The sequence below is a fragment of the Lagopus muta genome, chromosome 9 (assembly GCF_023343835.1).
Source record: "Lagopus muta isolate bLagMut1 chromosome 9, bLagMut1 primary, whole genome shotgun sequence".
NCBI lineage: Eukaryota > Metazoa > Chordata > Aves > Galliformes > Phasianidae > Lagopus > Lagopus muta.
Window position 1 is genome coordinate 12,082,229 of NC_064441.1, and position 19,546 is coordinate 12,101,774.

The 19,546-nt window shown below is 53.0% G+C and overlaps 1 protein-coding gene across 3 annotated transcripts; it reads left to right on the top strand.

The window, feature by feature from the left end:
• The first annotated feature begins 892 nt into the window (after window positions 1-892).
• ZIC4 (Zic family member 4) lies at window positions 893-18,461 on the top strand. 3 transcript variants are annotated; one of them, XM_048955323.1, is made up of 5 exons: window positions 893-1,301; window positions 4,134-4,218; window positions 8,934-9,548; window positions 13,843-14,167; window positions 15,857-18,461. In XM_048955323.1, coding segments are annotated over exons 1-5 (1,251 nt in total). In that variant the 5' UTR covers window positions 893-1,076; the 3' UTR covers window positions 15,858-18,461. The 3 variants fall into 3 exon arrangements, with proteins under 3 accessions (XP_048811280.1, XP_048811281.1, XP_048811278.1); XM_048955324.1 differs by lacking the exon at window positions 893-1,301 and adding an exon at window positions 1,509-1,527; XM_048955321.1 differs by lacking the exons at window positions 893-1,301; window positions 4,134-4,218 and having other exon boundaries at window positions 8,507-9,548.
• Window positions 18,462-19,546: the final 1,085 nt, after the last annotated feature.

Genomic DNA, 19,546 nt, shown 5'->3' on the forward strand with positions numbered 1-19,546 from the left:
AGAGGTAGAAGTGTGATATTTAAAGCAGAAAGCCTTTGTGGCTTAATCAATTAAGCCGAGCAACATTTGTACAATATTTTAAACGATGCTTCGGCTCTGAAAAAAAAACAGACCTCGCGAAACTTTACAATAGATGCATACGTGTGTGTATATACACTTATGTGCGAGCACATGTGTGTGTACGCGCACAGAAACCCGGCAAATTGTTTATTTACTCGGTCGCCTGCATATTCATTAGGTCTAATTATTTTCTAGTAACGAAAACACAAAAAGCTCGCTAAGACTCGGAATCCTTCAATTTCGCCTTTGTTCAGCCCTTCACTTGGCTTATTCGCAACTAAATCTGAGCCCCTCCAATTCGTGGTGGCAAACAAAGAAACTTTCAACTCCCGGTGCTAATGAAGGGCGCGGGCAGCCACCGCCGCGCAGGTACCGGAGCGGGCGGCAGCGGCACCGCCAGCAGCGCTGGGAAGTGCACGGTGCCAGGAGCGGTGGCAATGGATGCAGCCCAAGGAGGAAAGCAACCAACGACCGAGCAACAAATAAACTTTGATATGCCTTCAAGGAGCCCTCCGCTGCAGTTTATCTGCAGATGCACTTTGCCTGTGCTCAGTGCGTGAGGGTCCCTTCCAGAGCAGATGTATTATGTAATTTCCCTCTTGGAGCTTGGGAGGATTTGCAGCTTTTCGGAATAATGAGGGGCTGAATCTACACGTACGCGTTTATTCTGCAAAATCCGCTCGGAGGAATTGCAGTAGCTTAGAGCAACAGGTACACCCGCCCTGCGTGCCTCTGCGGGACGTGATCCTGTGCGGACGTCCCATTAATCTCTGCGTTTGGTTCTAAAATTAACCGGAGCGATGGGACAGAGTTGTCAGCATAATGGGGGAATCTTCAGGGTGATGGCATCAGGAGAGCCTGAAAGTTGGGCAACGTGGGGCGAGGATGCCTCCAAGTGCAGGGGGAGCAGTGACAGTGCCAGGTCCGCACAAAGCTCGCAGGAAGGCGGACGGGAGTGTATTTTTAGGAAGCATATCTAAATATACGGTGTAAGAGTGAATGTAAGGAAAAAAAAAATGTTGTGGGTTGTAGAAGTTATCAAGTGGGATTTGCGGCACGCTCTCTGCAGGAAACGAAAGCTGCTCCAGTTCAAAGCCACATGCACCAACGTGACATATAAGCCATTAAAATATCATCCTGACGGCTCATTTCTGCTTCATCATACATTCCCTAACTGCTTCCAGAAAGCAAGAAAAGAAGAAATGAAGGATGACCGCCTCGATGGAAGCGCCAAAGAGGTGGTGGGTTCTTACGGGGGGGGGGGGGAGGGGGAGGGAGGGGGTGAAGAGAGAGAGGGGGAAGGGGGAGAGGGGGGAGCATTGTTTTCCTTTTCTTTCTTTCTTTCTTTTCCCTTCCCCCTTCCCCCCAGTCACACCCCACACCCCTTACGCACCCCCCCCCCCCCACCACCCCCCCTTAATTTTTGCCAGTTCAGATATGAGGGGAAACCTTCAACAGGTCGAAGGGGTAAGTGCCGGGGAGGAGGGAGTGCCTTGGGTGGCTGCCCCCACCGCCTTCCCCAAGACTTGGGGGACATCTCCCTGCCTTCGGGGGTCTCCGCAGGAGGAGGCTCGGCCACCCCTGGGAAGAAGGGTCGGAGCCCCGCGGGGCCCTGAGGCAGCGCCTCGGCGGCCCCGAACCCACGTGGGGCCGGCTCCCGGCAGCACCTCGGCGTGTGGGGCGGGCGCACGGAGAGAGAAACCCCGGGGTGCCGTCGAGGGGGGCACCGACACTCACCGCCGGCCCCGGCCAACTTTCCGGACCCTGAGGGGCGGGCTGGGCGGCACTCCGCAGGGCGGAGCGGGACGGGGGTCTGCGGATAGGGGCGGGGGTGGCTCCGGGTGGGACGACGGCAGCTAGGTGGAGAAGGGCAACGGCGGGACCAGCTCCGTCCCGCGGTCGCCTAGGTGGCAGGGGGGTATCGAGGAGAGGGCGAGGGGCGCCGACAGTGTTGAGACCCGTGGTACGGCATCCCAAGGATGCGCTCCCCGCCCAGCGCCTCGCCCACCGCCGCGCCTGATGCCATGGGGCCGTGCCTGGGGAGCCGGCACTTCGGCACAGCGCGTCCTTCTTTATAGGCGGCTACAGGAGGGACGGAGCCCGGCCGGCCCCCTCCACCCCTATCCACATCCCACTCCCCGGGGCAGGACCGGGGGAGCTGCCAAGAAGCTGGGTGCTGCAGCCAGCATCGCGCAGCGCCCTCGGGGGGGCGGGACCCCATCCCTGGAGCCGCTCGGGAAAGGGGAGAGGCTCCCACATCGCAGCTGAGGGTGACCTATGACCCGAGCTTGGCTCCGTGTGCCAGCCCCGGGCACAGGGAGCTCGGTGTCCCGCGGCTGCTCTACCAGGCACGGCCTCCAGCCCAGGGCAACGCGGCCGGTTTCGGTCTGTGACGCCGTTTCCATTTGTGCAGCCGACTGTAGCCTAGGACTACAGTAGCTGCTGGGCTAGGGCTTTCTCCACCCGGTCTCGAGGAACTTTCTCTCTGCATTGACTTCTTCCCTGTATTCCCGGGGGCAGAAAAGGGTACCCGGCCGGACTGTCGCACCCCGAGGCAGTGCCAACAAACCGCAGCTCCTGCGGAGGCTGCAGGCAGAGGCATCTCCTGGCCCCTCACTGCTGCATGAACGGCTGCACATTTCTCCCCCTGCTTTGGGGAAGAGCGGCTGGATTCCACCGGCTGCTGGCCCGAGGGAACGTCGAGCCCTTTGGCGGCAACGAGGGCCCCGGTGCAGTCTGGAACCCTGCAGCAGAGCCCCAAGGTTCAGCCGATCACGGGCAGGGTTGCCCTGCCTGGATGATGGGACATCCTGCTCCCCGTTCTGACAGTGGCACCTTGTGATCAGAAAGGCTATGAGGTCGTCCCAGAGTTTTAGTCAATATTTACTCAGTTCCACAACTGTTTTGCCTTCGCTTGTGTCATCTGGTAACCATTTGAAATATTAAATGCAGCAAATTTGTATTTATTTATTTATTTTGTCCAGTTTCAACAAGTTTCGGAGAATGCTCGGGAGCTGAGCTCTCCCAGCTCCTCCATCCTACCCCATACAGCACCACTCCTGCAGAACTCTTGCCAGTAGGGCAGTGCTTACTTCACTGGCTCTATAAACATGTGAGCGTGAATGGAAATTGACAAGTAAAATAATTCCTGAAGGTTTTCCTTTGGTCCTTTTTATTTCTTCAGTAATTTTCATCACAGCAGTGAAAAGGTTGAAGGCATCAAATTATTCGTGATGGAGTATGCCTGTGATAAGCTGATGAAGTTTCATAATTAATATCATCAATTATTTGTGTTAGTATAGATTTTTATTCCCCAGCCCTGGAGTCTCAATAATAATAATAGCAACAGAAATAGTAATAATGATCTCTTTCCGAAGGGAAAAAAAAAAAAGAAAAAGAAAAAGAAAGAGGATTCTCCTCTGTTTTTCTATATTGTAAAACACTCGAGAATTTCAAAGGTATGTGTAAGAATTCGGCCTCGGACATTGCATCAAAGCCCAGATCTGTACTACTGCTGCCGCTCAAAGAGATGCGCGAAGTTCTGCCTGCAGCAGTGACAGTGCTCTGCCTCGCAGAGTGCAAAGAGCAAGCTGAAAATTATAGGCAGGGAGAAGTGCCAGGGTGTTACAATGCTAATCCTTGCTGAGACAACAACTTGCGTTGGAGGCTCGCGGAGAGCCCGAAATTTAATTTCGGGAAGGAAGGATCTGTAAACAATATAGCCGAGTTGATAGAAACCCGCCTCACAACAGTCTGCCAGAAGGTGAATGTCAGATCAAAGGAGAAGTTGAAAAGATGCCCTTTCATAATTTTTTTCCCCCTTCATCAGCCATGGAAACTTCATGACTCCATAAAACATGTGATGCTTTGCTGGGGAGACAGCCTACAGTTTCCCCTCAGAGAAAGCTCCTCTCGCCCACCCCTTGCTGTTAACTCTTGGGGTTTGTTTCTCTCGGCGGTTTTTTCTTTCCTTCTTCTTTCCTCCACGGTGCCCAAGCCATACATAGCCGTACTCATTTCATATCACACACAAACTGTTACGCTCTTAACTTTCCACCCCTCTTCCTTAACAGGAACCAAGTCAGGAAATGAGGCACAAGACTCCCCTTGTAATGAGGAAAAGAAAACGACTTTACAGAAACATCCTGGAAAAGTCAAGTAAGTTAAAATATGTCTATTTTTCAGTTCAAAGGAGACAATATTTTTTTCAGCTTAGTGTTTAACATACTTGCATAAACACAAATCAGCGACACAACGCCCCACCAGCAGCTGCCTAATCCTGCTGAATGCCTATTCATTTGGAGGTTCTAGAATTAATATTTGACGACTCTCTCATTGAAACAACAACCCCTGACCCCCAGTGATTGCACTGTCACATTATTCTATGACATATTCATCTTGAATTCATTTACGGACGATTTGATTGGAATGAGGTTTGACACGTATTGGATCCTATTAAAGAAGAAGACTTTGATCTTGTTGATGGGGTTTACATGATATGTATCATCTTTACCAGGGCTACTAGGCTTCTACAATGTGGTGTCTAAGTAGTTAGTGACTGACAGCTTATCTGACAGGAATACCTTAATCTTGAGGTGCTGAATGAAATATTCTATTTAAAATAAGCATATGATTTGCTCGTCCTAGGGTAGCTCTAGGTCACAAAAAGTAAGAGACAAACCAAGGCACAAGTCCTTGCTCGTCTGATGGCTGAATTCCCTGAAATAAAGAAGCCCCGTCTGCGGGAATGGGGCGAGGAAATAGGAACAAAGGGAGAGTGCAATCCCGAGCCGCTCGGTGCCCCTCTTGGCGAGGAGATGCCGAGGGTACCGGCAGGCTCTACCGAGCCATTCCCCCCGAGCAGCGGTGCCTTCTCCCGGCTCAGCCATTGCCCACACACCCTCCCGGCCCATCGCGAAGCTGATGGCTGTGGGATCGCACGGGAACGCAGCTCGGTCCTCTCAGTTTCTCTTCATTGTTGTTGTTGTTTGTTTGTTCTTTTAATTATTTATTTATTATTCCTCTGAGTAAATATTAGGATTTTCAGATTAATCCTTTCCTCCAGTCCAGGAGTTGAAGCCTGTAAGGTAGCTCCTAGAAGCTGCTGTGTGGGGATTTAAGGGCATACCCTCAGAGCCCGGATCGGAGGGGTTCTGGCCGGCTCATTGAGCAGGGAACTGTGCTCAGGGGTGGGAGGGCACGGCCGAGGGGCCGGAGGTCAGAGCCCGGGGCAGGACCTCTCCTAACATCGAGCACAGCTCTAGGGGGGAGCAGTATTTGGCCCCAATTCAAAGAGCACAACACGAGCAGTCCCGGTTTCCTGGGACTTTGCCTGTCGCCTTCACAGAAAGGTAGCAATAGGGAGAAGTGACTTACTACGTCGGGGAAATTCACAGCAAAACCATAGTAGCTCTGTAAACCGCTCGGCACAGCCAGGACGGCCCACCCCCGGGTCTCTGAGGTGCTGGGCTTGTCCTGCAGGACGCGGTGCGGGCAGTGCCGGGGGCTTCGTGTTGCAGACGCCCGCCCATAGACAGGGGCCGTAGGACCGGGGAGAGCCGTAGCCCTGGGGCCAAGGAAAGGAGAAAGGTGCCTCGGAGTCATCTCAGAGGAAAAAACCCGGGTGTATCGCTCCATAACCTGTCAGCTCTCTGGAGCAGACCATCAACGCAGGCAGGCTTGAGGACAGCTGCTAGGAAAGTTGTACCGAGCACAGAACTGTCAGGAGCACACGTTGATTGCCCCTGGATCTGTCACCAAGAGAGCACCGAGGTTCCTCTGCACTTCATTCTATCCTAAGGTCTACCCTAAAGATCTCATTGTCCTAGCACTGGACCTACCCTGATGACTGGCTCAGTTTGAACGGAATGTTTCTGTTTTGCTGCTTGAGCATTGCTGCCTTCTGCCTGGAAGTGTTCAGGTTCATCCAGCTTAGCAGTCCCGGGGGGGTCCAGAAGGGGATGCCCATATCGTAGCCAGGTGGGTGGAAAGGAAATAATAACAATAATAATAAAACCTTGGCCACGCACAGGCTGATGTTGACACAGTTGAGCGTTTGCCGAGCTCATCTGGTCACACACAGCTCGCAAAGCTGCCAAGAGCAGGAAACCTCTCTCACCCCTCGAGCGGCAGCCAAAGGGCCGCTTAACGGCGCTCAGGATTCCAAGCATCCCGCGAGCAGCGCCGAGCTTCAGCCCCGCTGCCCCCCGCCGTGCTGCCCTTCTCTGCCGGCACCGGGAACCCCGCCCGCCCCCCGGGACAGCGGGATCGGGGCTTATTCGCTGTTGCAAGCGGGACTGGGAGCGGGGTGCGAGCCGAGAGCCATCGGTGTCCAAACAGAAAACACTGCAGTAACTCAAGTGAACGCAGGGCAAATCCGGTTAGAACATCTTTAATAGATAAACTGTTCCAGATGTATTCTCTCCTGCCCGAGAAGTGTCAGAATTACTGGATAACAAGTATGTAGAGGTGGAAGGTTTTCGGGAGGTTAGGGAAAGCAGCTTTGTTTGGAATTCACGCTCTCAGTGCATTTGTAAGTAACAGATTCGTACTTCCTAACGTGTCTCCTGAGCACTCCTATTGAGTTGCTCATGAATAGGACCGCTAAAGCCATTCCCTAGAGCCAGTAGTTGGAAGTTAAGATACTATGAGGATGGCGTGTGCTGTAAAATGCCTGTGTAAACATGTTCTGTAAGGATGGAGAGCTGACAGCGTCATTTGCCACTTTTCATCGTATCTCCACTCAGATAGATGTACATGATTATGTTCCTACAGCCAGTGACCATAGTATCACTTCTGTGCTATGGGGGAAGTAGAGCGAGAGCCAAAACTGCAGCCAGGCAGCATGCTAGGCTGTGCCAGGAACATGTCCTATGTGATTCTGGGTGTCTCATGTTTACATCCTATCGTTTCCACTCGTTGGCTAGTAGCTTCTGTTCTGAGAGCAGCTGCCTTGACCGTGCAGAACATTTTCATATTTTGCCACTTATTGTAAAGCTGATAAATTTGTGTGGAAGTGTGGAAACCTGTAATGGGAGCTTCATCTGGTGTGACAGAGAGCATCCATGGGGAAGCGACAGCGAAACAGGTACCGAGCTGTGGGAGCCAGGCTTAGGGAACTAATTGCTTCTTTCCCTTGCTCATTGGCAGAGTCCTCTGTGGTAGGACCCCAGATCTGGTGCTGCTGTAGGCAGCTACTTACAGTTGTGTTTCTTGTTCTCAAAGCACACACTGTCTTTCACGTGTCTTCTCCCATGCTCCACAGAAAGTTCACAATCCCCATTTTACATTGAAGTGGGAGCTTCCTTCTACACCCTGAGCTTATCTAAACCTGTCAGGCCTCAGTGCACGGAGCCTGACTCTTAGCTGGCAGCTCGCACCCCTTGGTTGTGCTCTCTCCTCCAGGTGAGAAACACAGAACGGAGGCGTTACGGGTGTGTTGCGATGCTTCTCATCAAATCGAGGATGGGGATTTACTTATAAGTGTCAGAGAGAGACAGGAAGGGAGATACCCCCTATTCTGGGTTAAGAACTCAGACTCAGCCCCAGACACCACGATTTCTCCCATTGCCTGAAAACGAGCAACCGTATAACACCAAAACTCGCCCGAGGCTGTGAGCGCAGCTTTTTCGAGAGCCCTTTGCGCGGCCGAGAGCCGCAGTACCAACCCGAGCACGGGGACGCTGCACAACCCCAAGGGGAGGCTCGCGGGGCTGCGCGTGGAGGCGGCCGCCAGTGAGCGCCGGGGCCCCAAACAAAGGAGGAGGCCGAGGGGAGCGGCCGGGGCTTTCCCACCGGGGCTCTCCCTGCCCGTCGGGGCTTTGTTTACCCGCACCGGAGGCCTGGCCCGGCGGCGGGACCGGGGGCACGCTCCTGTCACGGCCCCGGCCCCCGGCAGGGCTGCGGGAGGGCGGCGGGCCGGGGGCAGCCGGCGGCAGCGCATGCGCAGTACGCGGCTCCCCGCAGCCCCCCGCCCGCGCCGAGCGATAACCCTCGGTTCGGCGGCGGGACCTGTCAGCGGTGACGCCACGACGGCGGCGGCCAATGGGAGAACAGGGCGATTGTTTGGCCGCGGGGCCGTGCGCGGCAGCCCGGAGGCGGCGCGGTCCCGTCCCGCGGCCGCGCGGCGCGGGTCTGCGGAGGCCCGCGGAGGCCGGGCCGTGCGGGGACCTCCCCGGCCTCAGCCGCCGCCAAAAGCGAGCCCCCGCCACCCCCGCGCAGCCCACCCGCTGACACCGTGCGCCCCGCCGCCGGAGCAAGCGGGACGGGAAACTTTTGGGGGGAGAAAGGAAAAAAAAAAAGTTTTCCTCCCCCTTCACCCCCCTCGCTTTTTCTTTGCTTTTTCTTTATTTCCCCCCGTCCCCCACCGTCTCCCTCTCCCCTCCGCTGTCAGATGGCTTTTTAGCGTTAACAGCTAAAGAGTGTGGGTGCTCCGGGGATCCCAGTGATGGACCCCGCTGCTCTTTGCGGGCGGAACGCAGCGCTGAGATTCGTTGACCCGGGGGGATCTCTACGTCCCCATCTCCGCCACCCCCCGCAGTCCGTGCCACGCTGCCCGGGCCTCGCCGCGCACCCCCCCGCCGCCGGGTCCCGCCTCGGCGGGCCGCACCAACACATGGGGCACCGCCACCATCCTCATCTTCCTCCTCAGCATCACCTCGCATCCCTAAAGCTCGGCCCTGCCCCTCAGCCCCACCGCCCGCGCCCGGCGGGCTCGGCCCAGCCGCTCTCCGGTCACACAGAAGCGTTCGGCCCGGCGGCGGTCCCCTGCCCCGTGTCCCATACAGCTGCGGTCAGGGACTCGGCCATGCCCGGGCTGAGCGAGCAGCACCCCGCTGCCCGATCTCACCACGGACTGTTTGTCTCGACAACAGGTAGCTGCCCCGGACACCGCGGGCACCACCGCCCCTCGGAAGCCGGGAATCCCGCGCTGTTCGCTGGACTCCATGAGCAGCCGCCCCGTGCAGCTCCAGGTGGCCATCTAAACGGACAGATAAGGCTGGGGTTACCTGGAGAAATGTACGCCAAAGCTGAACATTTCACTCCAGTGCCAGCCTCCAGGACAGAGCCTTTTGCTGCTTCTTCGCTTCATAGCTACGGTGGCATGAACCTGAACGTGAACCTGGCTCCGCACCACGGCCCGGGGGCCTTCTTCCGCTACATGCGGCAGCCCATCAAACAGGAACTCATCTGTAAGTGGATTGAGTTGGAGCAGACTCCCAAAAAATTATGCTCGAAAACTTTCAGCACGATGCACGAGCTGGTGACTCATGTCACCGTGGAGCACGTTGGAGGACCCGAGCAGTCCAATCACATATGTTTCTGGGAAGAGTGCCCGCGAGAAGGGAAACCTTTCAAGGCCAAATACAAACTCGTAAATCACATCCGAGTCCACACAGGTGAAAAACCTTTCCCCTGCCCTTTCCCAGGCTGTGGCAAAGTGTTTGCCAGATCAGAGAATCTCAAAATACACAAAAGAACTCACACAGGTCAGTATGGAAAGCTCTCTTTACTCTCTCTGTATTATTCAGCGTACTGTTTTGCTTTATTTTCTTTTGAATGTGTCCTTTGCGTTGTTGTTGAATGCACGCCAAGTCCTTCCAGAAAATAAATTCTCGAATTTGTTTGCTTCTGTACCGCTTGGAGGGAGGGGGAGAAGATGGGGGGAAAAAAAGGTGAGCGAGAACAAATCTCGGAATTCTCGTCCATGTTTTTTTTTTCTGGTTTTGTGGCTGTGAGGTTTGTGCGGGGAGAGCTGTGACCATACCGAGTGGTAGAGCTATTGCTGCTGCTTCACACGGGCGTGGATTTCTTTCTTTTCTTTCTTTCTTTCTTTTTTTTTTTTCTTTTTTTTTTTTTTTTCTTTTTTTTTTTTTTCCTTTCCTGTTGGCAGTTTAATGTAGTTGGGGAAAAAAATGAAATCATTGTGCAAGCTCCCAAATTAAAAGTGAACAATAGGACTTACAACTTGTCTAGTCAGTTTTGAGCGATGTCGCTGAGATGCTGCTGGTCGAACGTTGTGAGAATAACACAGCTGCGACCTTTTCGTTCAACAGTTTTGTTTTGGGCAGAGGGAGTTTCAAATGTTTGATCTGAATAACACTGACATATTTCATGAGCATTGCCATCCACCGACTCTGTGCGCTCGCAGATACGGGGAGCTGCAAGTTCTGAATCTCGGGAGGGAAAAAAGAGAAGAACCCCCTGTATTGTTTCGGCCTGTACGGCTTGAGATGTCATTTGCAGATCTGTGAAGCGAAATTGGGACATGTGTCGGGAGCGTCTGTTGGTTCTGGCTAACAGAAATAAAGTCACTCGCTGGACGATCTCTCAAAACTGCCTTTGAACTCTTCCGGCCAGGAAAGCATTTATAATTAATGAAATGACACGTAGAAAGTTTTCACACTTTCAGGAGCAGCTTGTGAAGTTGTATTAATTAGTTTAGCAGCCGGTGTTTGTAGTCTGTGGAGTTGGGTTGTGATTTTTTTTCCCCTTTTTTCCCCTCTTGTTTTTTTTTTTTTTCTCTTTTTTCCTTTTTTTCTTTTTTTTCTTTTATTTTTTTCTTTTTTTTTCCTAAGGACGATAAGAAATAAGCCCTTTTTGGAACATTTAATCTGTTCCAGTGTCGGGTTTTCCACCCCCACCCCCTCCTGTACTGCCTTATGCACTGCGAGGGAAACTCCATAATCCTATTGTAAGATCTGCTTACAGCCAAACGATTTTTTTCGCCCTCCAGTTCCTAAAAGTCCCCTTCCCCCCACGCTCGCTGCGGCCCGACCTTCTAGGAGCCGCGTTTTTACGATACAACCCGACGTGCTGTAATATGCATGACATCTATCCTAATTTCGTATCGTATCGCCTAAACATAGCGCGGAGGTTTTACAGCGAGCATCACTCGTCACCTAATTATTTTTCCATCGCTCTGTGAGTAGCTCATCTGGGAGGGGGTGGGATGTGGGGGGGCAAAGAGGAGCTGGGTTCCTCTCTTCGTTCTCGGCCGCTTTGCGAGAAGAAAGGAGCGGCCCCGGGTCACGCAGCTTGCGGGCGGATCGGAACAGGTACAGCCTTCGCCCGGCGGAGCTCATCCCTTAATGACGGCGTTTTTCTTAAGTAAACAAACTTTTACTGCTCTTTAACGGCCTCACTGTTTGAAGTCTCTGAAGCAGAAAATGGTTAAGTTCTTGGGGAAAGTGACCTACATCGGCGAGGCAGGTTCAGGGCAGAGCCGCGATCGGAGCCGTGCGTTTATTAAACATAATTCCGCGCGTCTGTACTTTTCACTTTAACGTTCCCGGTGATTAATTGCTGTATTGTGAAAACTCCTGCGGGGCCTTTATGGTTCCACCGTTTCTATTAAACACCCAGAAGTTGTCAAAAGCGAAATGTTTCTGAAACCCTCATAGAACTCGCTACAAATTATTCATGAAGACAGTTCTAGATTCAACAGGAAAATTATTGCCTCCTCAAATATTAATGACCGCCGCTCTCTGAGGGGCCGGGGAGGGCTCTCTGCCGGGGCTCTGCTCCCCAGGCCCGAGGTTCCCGTGAGCCCAGGGTGGGGGGGGGGGGGGGCCGGGCCGGCTCCCGGCGCTGCCTCCCGGGGCCCTCTGCGGGCCGTGGGGCGCTGCCCGCCGCCCCCGTTCCCCGCCCGCAGCCCGAGGCCGCCGCCTCCGGCCCCCCGCCCCCCGGAGAAGTTGGTAAATACCTTAATCCACTCCCGGAGACGGGGGATTATGCCACAATTTCCGAGCAGAGGACGGTTTTGCGCAGCTACAAGTGGGGGGGTAACATGGCGGGTTGGGTCCTGCGCTTTTCCGTCGCCCGGAGAACTCTCTGAGCGTCCGCATCGCCGCACCTCTGTACCCGGGCCGCCCTGGGAGGACCGCACCGTGTCCTCTTCCCTGCGGGTGGGGTTCCCACGTAAGAAAACCCTCTCTCAGGAAAGGAATACAGCTCGGCCGGCTCCTCTTTACCGAGGCGTTCCGAGAATGCAACCCGGGCGGCTGCGGAAGCGCTGCCCTCTCCCCGCTGCTCTCTGACTGCACGAGGGCTGCTCGGCGCCTCTCTCACGGGGTTAAGCGAAGTTTAACGTTTTGCAACTCCGGAGGAAGCAGAACGCGCCGCAGCCGCCTTTACCTGATTGTAACTCACGTTGCACAACCGAAGCGCTTATGAGGATGGCTTTCCCTGGGGCCTCCTAACTTACTGCTTGCTTGTACTACACTAATATCCTTGATTTGTTGTCTCAACGTAGATGCTGAAGGTCAAATTGTTGCCTTACGTGAAGCTGTAATTAGATTATATGTGTGCGTGCATATGCACTGCTGTATACCGACAGCATTTGGTTACGGACCCGCATTAATTTCTTCGAGACCTTATTTTTAACCTCTCCCCCTTCTCCCCGATGCCAGGTGTTTACCAATCCTCTGTGCAAATGTTAGCGGAGACGGTCAGTGGGTATTCCGGAGGAAAGGACACGCTCGCAGCGCGGAGCCGTGAGCCTTTTCCCACCCACCTTGCATAAAGTGCATTCATGTGAAATATTTGGAATGCTTTCCTTTATGTGCTCGTGCTCACAGCCAGCGCGAGGTGGGCTGCGCCCCTCCGAAATTCGATCGTGACGATCCGCGAGGGGATAAAAACCGCCAACAAATTAAAAACCAGAAGCCCGGAGCTTTTACAAATGTGCCGGGTCCCTTCCGCCACACACGCCATGATGGGAGTACAGGGGCTTTGTTTGTACTTGACGATTAGGGTTCGGCTGCACATCTCGTGGTGTCTCCCTCGCCCCGATACTTTTTTGCTTAAGGGGATGAGTTGGCTTTTCTTTTTTTTTTTTTTTTTCCCACCCGGCTGCTGCAGAACCTGAGCATTCCTTGCCAAGCTGGGTTTGCAGTGTGCCATTGTCAGTGACAATAACGCAGTCGTCATTTCAGCCCGAAGCTCTCCGTGGCACGTTTCCTGGAAAGCTGCCTGTATATCGTGTACCGTGCACGGTTTGCACCATCCCAACTTATGCGTGACTTTGGCATCACAATTATATTTCAATTCTGCTTAACGTCACTTATCATATTACCCGACAAATTAATCCCGATTGCGATTCCTTCCATGACTGAGTAGGTTCAAATGAAAAGAGAATGCTGCCCCAGACAGAGCAGTGCCCCGGCCTACTCTTTCTCCTGCTGAATCCCTCTCGTTTCGCCCACACCATCGATGTCTTTTAGAAAGATTTTGTGCTTTGCCCTACTGTGTCAGCAACTGGGGAGCGGGGAAGGGAGGGGGGACGCGGTTCTTCCGCGGGGTCGTAATCAGTGCGAGAAAGGAGTGCACGAGATGTGATCTGGTGAGGTGACGAATAATATTTCCACGTGCACCTCCGGGAGTGTGAGAAATGTATTTAACGTAAAAACGCTCCCAGAGATAAATCACTGCCCGCTCTTTCTGCAGGACACCGGGGTCCTCAGGGACAGCGCGCATTGTTTACCCGGAACGAGCACATCGCATCGAAGTTTTCCTTATCTGGGGGCTTTGTCTGGCGCACAAAACCCCACGTTGACACCGAGGGCAGGGGCGGGAAGAGCGGCCTCGGGCCGAGCGCTCCCGCTGCGGAGCCGGATGGGCATGAGGGGAGCGTGGCGGGGAGGGACCGGGGCTGGCGGGGCCCGAGAGGAGCGGCCCCGGGGGAGCCTTGCGGGGCCGAAGAGGATGAAAGCGGGGTCGGGGTGCGGGGGCTGCCCGGAGGCCCCCGTGCTAACGGCTGTGCTCTCTCTTTGCCACCCGCAGGGGAGAAGCCGTTCAAATGTGAATTCGAGGGCTGCGACAGACGCTTCGCCAACAGTAGCGACAGGAAGAAGCACTCGCACGTCCACACTAGCGACAAACCCTACAACTGCAAAGTGAGAGGCTGCGACAAGTCCTACACCCACCCCAGCTCCCTGAGAAAACACATGAAAGTGCACTGCAAATCCCCTCCTCCCAGCTCCGGCTACGAGTCCTCCACGCCCTCCTTGGTGTCCCCCTCCTCGGACTCCGGCCGGGACCCCCCCGCCTCGTGTTCCCACGCCGAGCCCTCCGCGCCCGCGCCGCCCGCCGCCAACCTGAGCGAATGGTACGTGTGTCAGGGCCGCCCCGCGCCCCCCGCCGCCCCGCCGCCCCCGCGCCCCGCCGCCCAGCCCCGGCCCCGCTGCTAGGGAGCGCGGCGGGCGACGGGAGCGGGGAGCGCGGCCGCGGGCAGCCGGAGAGGAGGGGACGGGCCTTGGCTTCGGCCCCGGGGAGGCAGAGCCGTGCTGCCGGACCCCGCTGCTCCCGCTCGGCCTGGCCAAGCTGCCTCCTTCCTCCGAGCGCACCTCCCGCTGATCGCCTCGCTCCCGCCTGGCCATAAGCGCACAGAGTTGCAGCAGCCGTTTTCTTTTCCCTTTCCTTTTTCCTTTATCCCTTTTCCTTCCCTTCCCTTTCCCGCTCCCCACCCACAGTGGTTTCACAACAGATTCGCAGCTGTACAGGTTTTCTCTTGTCAACAGTGTCTCGTGCTGAAGTGTTCTGCTGGTCCTCTACTTTCTGTGAGAGCGTTGTTCTGTTTTTTAAAAAAAGAAAAAAGTATATAAACAATTATTTGTTACCGAATTGTACAGAATTAATCCATTAAATTCTTTCGTTAATTAACTCTCTCGATGGACGTTTCTGTAAAGAATCTCCCACCGTTCCCTGCAGCAGTACGTAACAATACATACAGCTATCTATTTCCCCCAGTGCCTAACACAGGCGGCCCAGGCGGTGTGGGGCTGCACGTTCCTTCGGAGCTGACTCCCCCAAATCCCCCTCTTCCCCCCCCCCCCCCAGGTGAGGTCTCTGTCTGGTTGGGGTTGTGGGGGCTGAGGGCAGAGCCGCCAATGACGTCACGCAGCGGGTGGGGGCCCAGTGCCCCCCGGCAGAACGGGGCCGGGGCCGCTGCTGTACGGCTGTGCCCTGCGGAGCGCTCCCGGTGCCGGTGCTCGCACAGCGCGGCTGGGGCATGGCCCGGAGCTTCAAGCTAGACCCTACACAAACATACACGGCTCACTCCTCTTGGCGAAATAAAGGAGGAAAGAGGAGGGAAAAAAAAAAAAAACCAAAACCAACCAAAAAACAACAACAACAACAAAAACAACAAAACAAGCACACAAAAGCCTCCAGTGGGGTAGCTTGAAACTGCCGAATGGTACCGTTTTAATTACTTTAATGATGTTTAAGAATAGCAGATACTATAGGCAAATAAATAGCACGGGCTGCTGGAAGGGTTTCCCACGGCTTGCTGGGTGCGGAGGGGCTGCTGTGAGCTCTTTCCCTGTGCCCCGTTCACCCCCTCCGCCCAGGTGGCTGCGGCTGTGTCCGGCAAACACACGCGCACATACACACGTGTGTGTTTATAGATGTCAAGATAAAAGCGAGAGGAAAACAGATAGGCGGTTAGTGGCAAACCCAGCCCCTCCTGCTGCAGCCCGATGCTGTTCCCAAGGCACCACGTCCCCACTTCATCAGCGCGAACCTGGCAACTTTTGGGGTTTGTGTGCCTCGCTCCTCGCCGTGTGTCAGGGCGAGAATGCACCGCTGGGCCGGGGGAAACGGGTGCGGAGCCCACGCTGGGCGCTGCTCCCTTCTGCCACGCAGCCCCAAAGTCACACCTCAGAACCGGAGCCTGCTGCGGGCAGAAGGCTGTGTCCATCCTGTCCCCGGCTCTGTTTAGTTCTTTATTTCTCTATTTCCAGAAGTGTTGGATGTGCAGGCTAATCACCTTTAATTTTTCATTTGCTTGTTACAGATGTCTGCCCCGTTGCTCTCAAGGTAATCTAGACAGACGCAGCTGAAAGCCTGAATCTTATGCCTTAGACATCAAAGAAAGCTCGCACAAAGAAGTATTTCTTCACAACGGTGAATCTTCATGGTAAGTTAGGATTTCTATGGCAATAGGCAAGTCATACTTAAATAGTGAAAGGCGAAGTCTGGAGCCCGTCCAGTCTTTTCATTAAGGACATAATATTTACGTCTAACGGGCCCTTTTTCTTGTGTATACAAGTATATATTTTTGTTTGACGCCAACTAAATCATTTTCATTTAATTTCCGGTAAACAAAACCCACGCGAACGGGGCACTTGTTCCAGATCATAATAAAAATGGATAAGAATGTCGGGAAGAAAAGGCCCGCCTGAACCGCCGCCTCGGCTCACTTTTGTTTCTGCTTTCTGCCGGGATCAGAGAATGCGTTTGGGATTTGAGGGCGAGTTTCTAAAGGCAAGGAAATGGTTTTTAAGGGGGAAAAGAAAAGGAGAAAGGTCTAATCAAGCTCGGGTTGTTCAAAGGGCCTGATTTTGGGGTTGAAAGTGTGAGTTTTATGGTGCATCAGCATGCCACGTTAGGATCGCTATGGTAATGAGGAGAGCAATAGCAAGCGGCCTTCAAAGGAGGCACACTCCATTTGAGACAGTCTATTAAGATACATTTGCACTGACCTTTGGTTTCATGCTAGCTTAATACACTCAATCTGCCCCTCGCTACGGACATGCTTCTTCCACCCAAGGCCCTTCTGCGGGGCTGGGCTCCGCCGGGCTTCACCCTCGACCCGAGCGGGCTCCGCTCCCCTCATCCCCCAAAAGGGGCAGCTCCGGGCTCTGCCCGCGCTCCCCTCACCCCCATCCCCCCGGTAGGACGGGGAAGAACCCCTCTGGCGACCGCCCCACGGAGGGGCTGCGCCGGGGATGTCACCGCGACCCGCGGCTCCGCTCAGGGCTCGGCTGGAGGGACCCCCCCGCAGCCCCCGGGGGCGGGGAACTTGACACCCGCACGGCCGGGGCCATGGGCGCTGGGCCATGGGCCCGGGAAAGTTAGAAGTCCATGTTCCAGTAATTGTCTTGTTGTTTATTTTATCCAAGTACCCTGGTGAATAGGGGAAAAATAAACACGGTGAAAAAAAAATTCAAACAGTTGAGTCGTCTTTAGTGCCAGCCCTTGTGGTTGAATAAAAAGGATGGTCCAATTTCTATTGAGCTGAGAAATCTTTGAAGTGGGAGTTATTATCTGAGAAATTCCTGCTCGTCGTCCTAACAACGCTGATGAAACGTAAAAGGTTCTTTGTCAGCGATTTGTTCTCCTCTCTGTCAAACTCACCCTGCCCGTTGGCTTTAAACCGTTTCTAAAGAGATAAAATCAAACTTTTAAAGATAACTTTGGGGGCCCAGAGGGTGCGGAAAATACCAAACTACCGAATCCTGTGTATAGACATACATCTGGATCTACGTGGCTGCGTCTGTGTGAAACTGTCTGCCTACAGATGTCCGTAGATGTCTGTATGACCTTACTGCTCTAAAGTTGAAATGATGTCCATTTTGGCATTTTATCCTCTGAACTTTTCCGTCTAATAAATTATTCCTCCACATGTGCTGCGCAGAATGCAGCTCCTGAGAGAAGGCAGAAACGTTGGGTCTCGTTGCCACCAGTATGTGACCAACAAACGTGTTCTTTCACTAGAATGAAAGCAACAGCAAAGACATCAGAGTGAAAGTCTTTGATCATTTCAACAGTCCGAATACCTATTAAGCGTGTATATACTGCGATGTATCGAAGTGGTTAACGCATTCAAAGCGATGGCTTCCATATGCTCCCATGTTTTATTGTCCGTAAGTGTAAAGATAGCCCAACCGCATCCCTTTTGTATCTTCATTTGATAAACATCACCGTGCGTACCGATTCCCCGGTCAAGATTTATTTAGGAGTTTCCCATCGGAGATCGTTCAAAGCTCTGTTTGTAAAGCGGATTCCTCGAAGTTGTAACTCATCGGTGTACTTCTGTTTTAGTTGCTACAGAGTGATCTGAGCCCAATTCCGCCGTTCTAAGCAACCCCAAAATTTTAATGGGACTTTTCCTGATCAAAGACCGAGTCAAACTGCGGCGGAGAGGGTATTATTATTAATAATATTATTGTTATTATTGATTCTGGCTCTTATCATATTTATGGGGAAATCTACCACACTCCTCGTGAACTGTACGGAGAAGAAAGCACCTCTGAAAATGTAGCTCGCAAAAACATTTGCAACGTTGATATACTGTATCTGACTTCTTAAATTCCGTCTTTTCCTTCATCACATGTTTGGTAACGGAGGAACTTTCTGTTGTGCGCTTGAACATACTATTTATTTTTAATATTTGGATTTTTTTTTTACAATAAATATTTATAAACGTATCAATTCTAGGGTTATTTTTACAAATGTGCACTTTTAAAAATATGTGTTTGTACCGACGATGCCGAGCCGCTCCCAGAGCGCTGTAATTCGTCCTTCTGTTGGTTTTATATTCGTTGAAAAAGATTTCTCGAAGCGGTGTACTGTCAATGTGGTGTACGATATAAGGCGTGTTTTTTTGTTGGTCTTTATCCTCTCCTAATGTTAATCGTTTTAGGTTGGCATTTGCATTAAAAGAACAAAACCAAACCAAAGCACCTCTTTGGCTTCATTTCGGGGATAGCTTTTTTTTGTTTTGTTTCGTTTTTCAGAGAAAGAGATTCCAATGAATTCTATAAACATTGCCCGAAGTGCAGCGTGCAAATGCAGATCCCAGTTCCCCCAGTTTTCCCCAACGAGCCCCGTCCCTTTCTTGTCTGCCCCGCACTCCGCGGTTCCGGGCGGGCAGCTCCGCTCTCGGGAGGTCCCCGACCGCCGGGGATGGGCGCGGGGCTCCTGGCAGAGCCCCCCCAGATCCGCTGCTCCTGCCTCTGTCCCATGGTGTGTGTTTTCTTGGCAGGAAGGCGTGGGATAACATTGTTTGAGGAAATATCCCCCTAAAATGAGCCCTGACACAGTGCCACTTATTTCATTTGATGAATATTTGTATGTATATATCTAAGAAAGGAAATGAATTCATCAGGTGAAGTAGCACGAAGATAACCCTTCCGGGCCATACGAATTGCACCGACTGATTTTGACGCCCTGCAGCTCCCAGCTCGCTCAGAATCCCCTTGGCAGGGCTGCTCAGAGCCCAGCTTTGCCATTTGGGTGAATGCAGCCCTGGGCACAGCAGCCCCAACCCCGGCCGGTGTAGTGCGCATGCGCGCTGCCTTTACCTTTTTTTTTTTTTTTTTTTTTTTTCCTAATGGAAAACTTGAAAGAAGTTGACTAACACACGGAGATGACAAAAAGTTGGCTTTGGGTGGCACGAATATTGTCACTAAGAATGCGTTTGACTACAGAAAGGGAGAGAATGAAAGAAAGTAAAGAATTACAGGAAGAAAGGAATGAAAGAAAAAGAGAGGAAAACATTTTTGCTGATGTGTAGAAGACAAAAAAAAAAAAAAAAAGGCACAAAAAGGCAAGGAGGGCTAACAGTACATGCTAATTAAAGAATACAATTCTATGGTCTCTAATGATTGAGCGAAGACATGTACTTATTGCACTTGACTGTCAACAAGGGAAGGAATGTCCCCTCAGACAGCATGGTGAGAGACGTGTGGGCATTATTAGT

Excerpts from the sequence above, each read along its gene's own strand:
- ZIC4 (XM_048955321.1), top strand. The coding sequence starts at position 8,507 with ATGGACCCCGCTGCTCTTTGCGGGCGGAACGCAGCGCTGAGATTCGTT. Across the intron at positions 9,549-13,842 it reads ACACAAAAGAACTCACACAG|GGGAGAAGCCGTTCAAATGT; the intron begins GTCAGTATGGAA and ends TGCCACCCGCAG.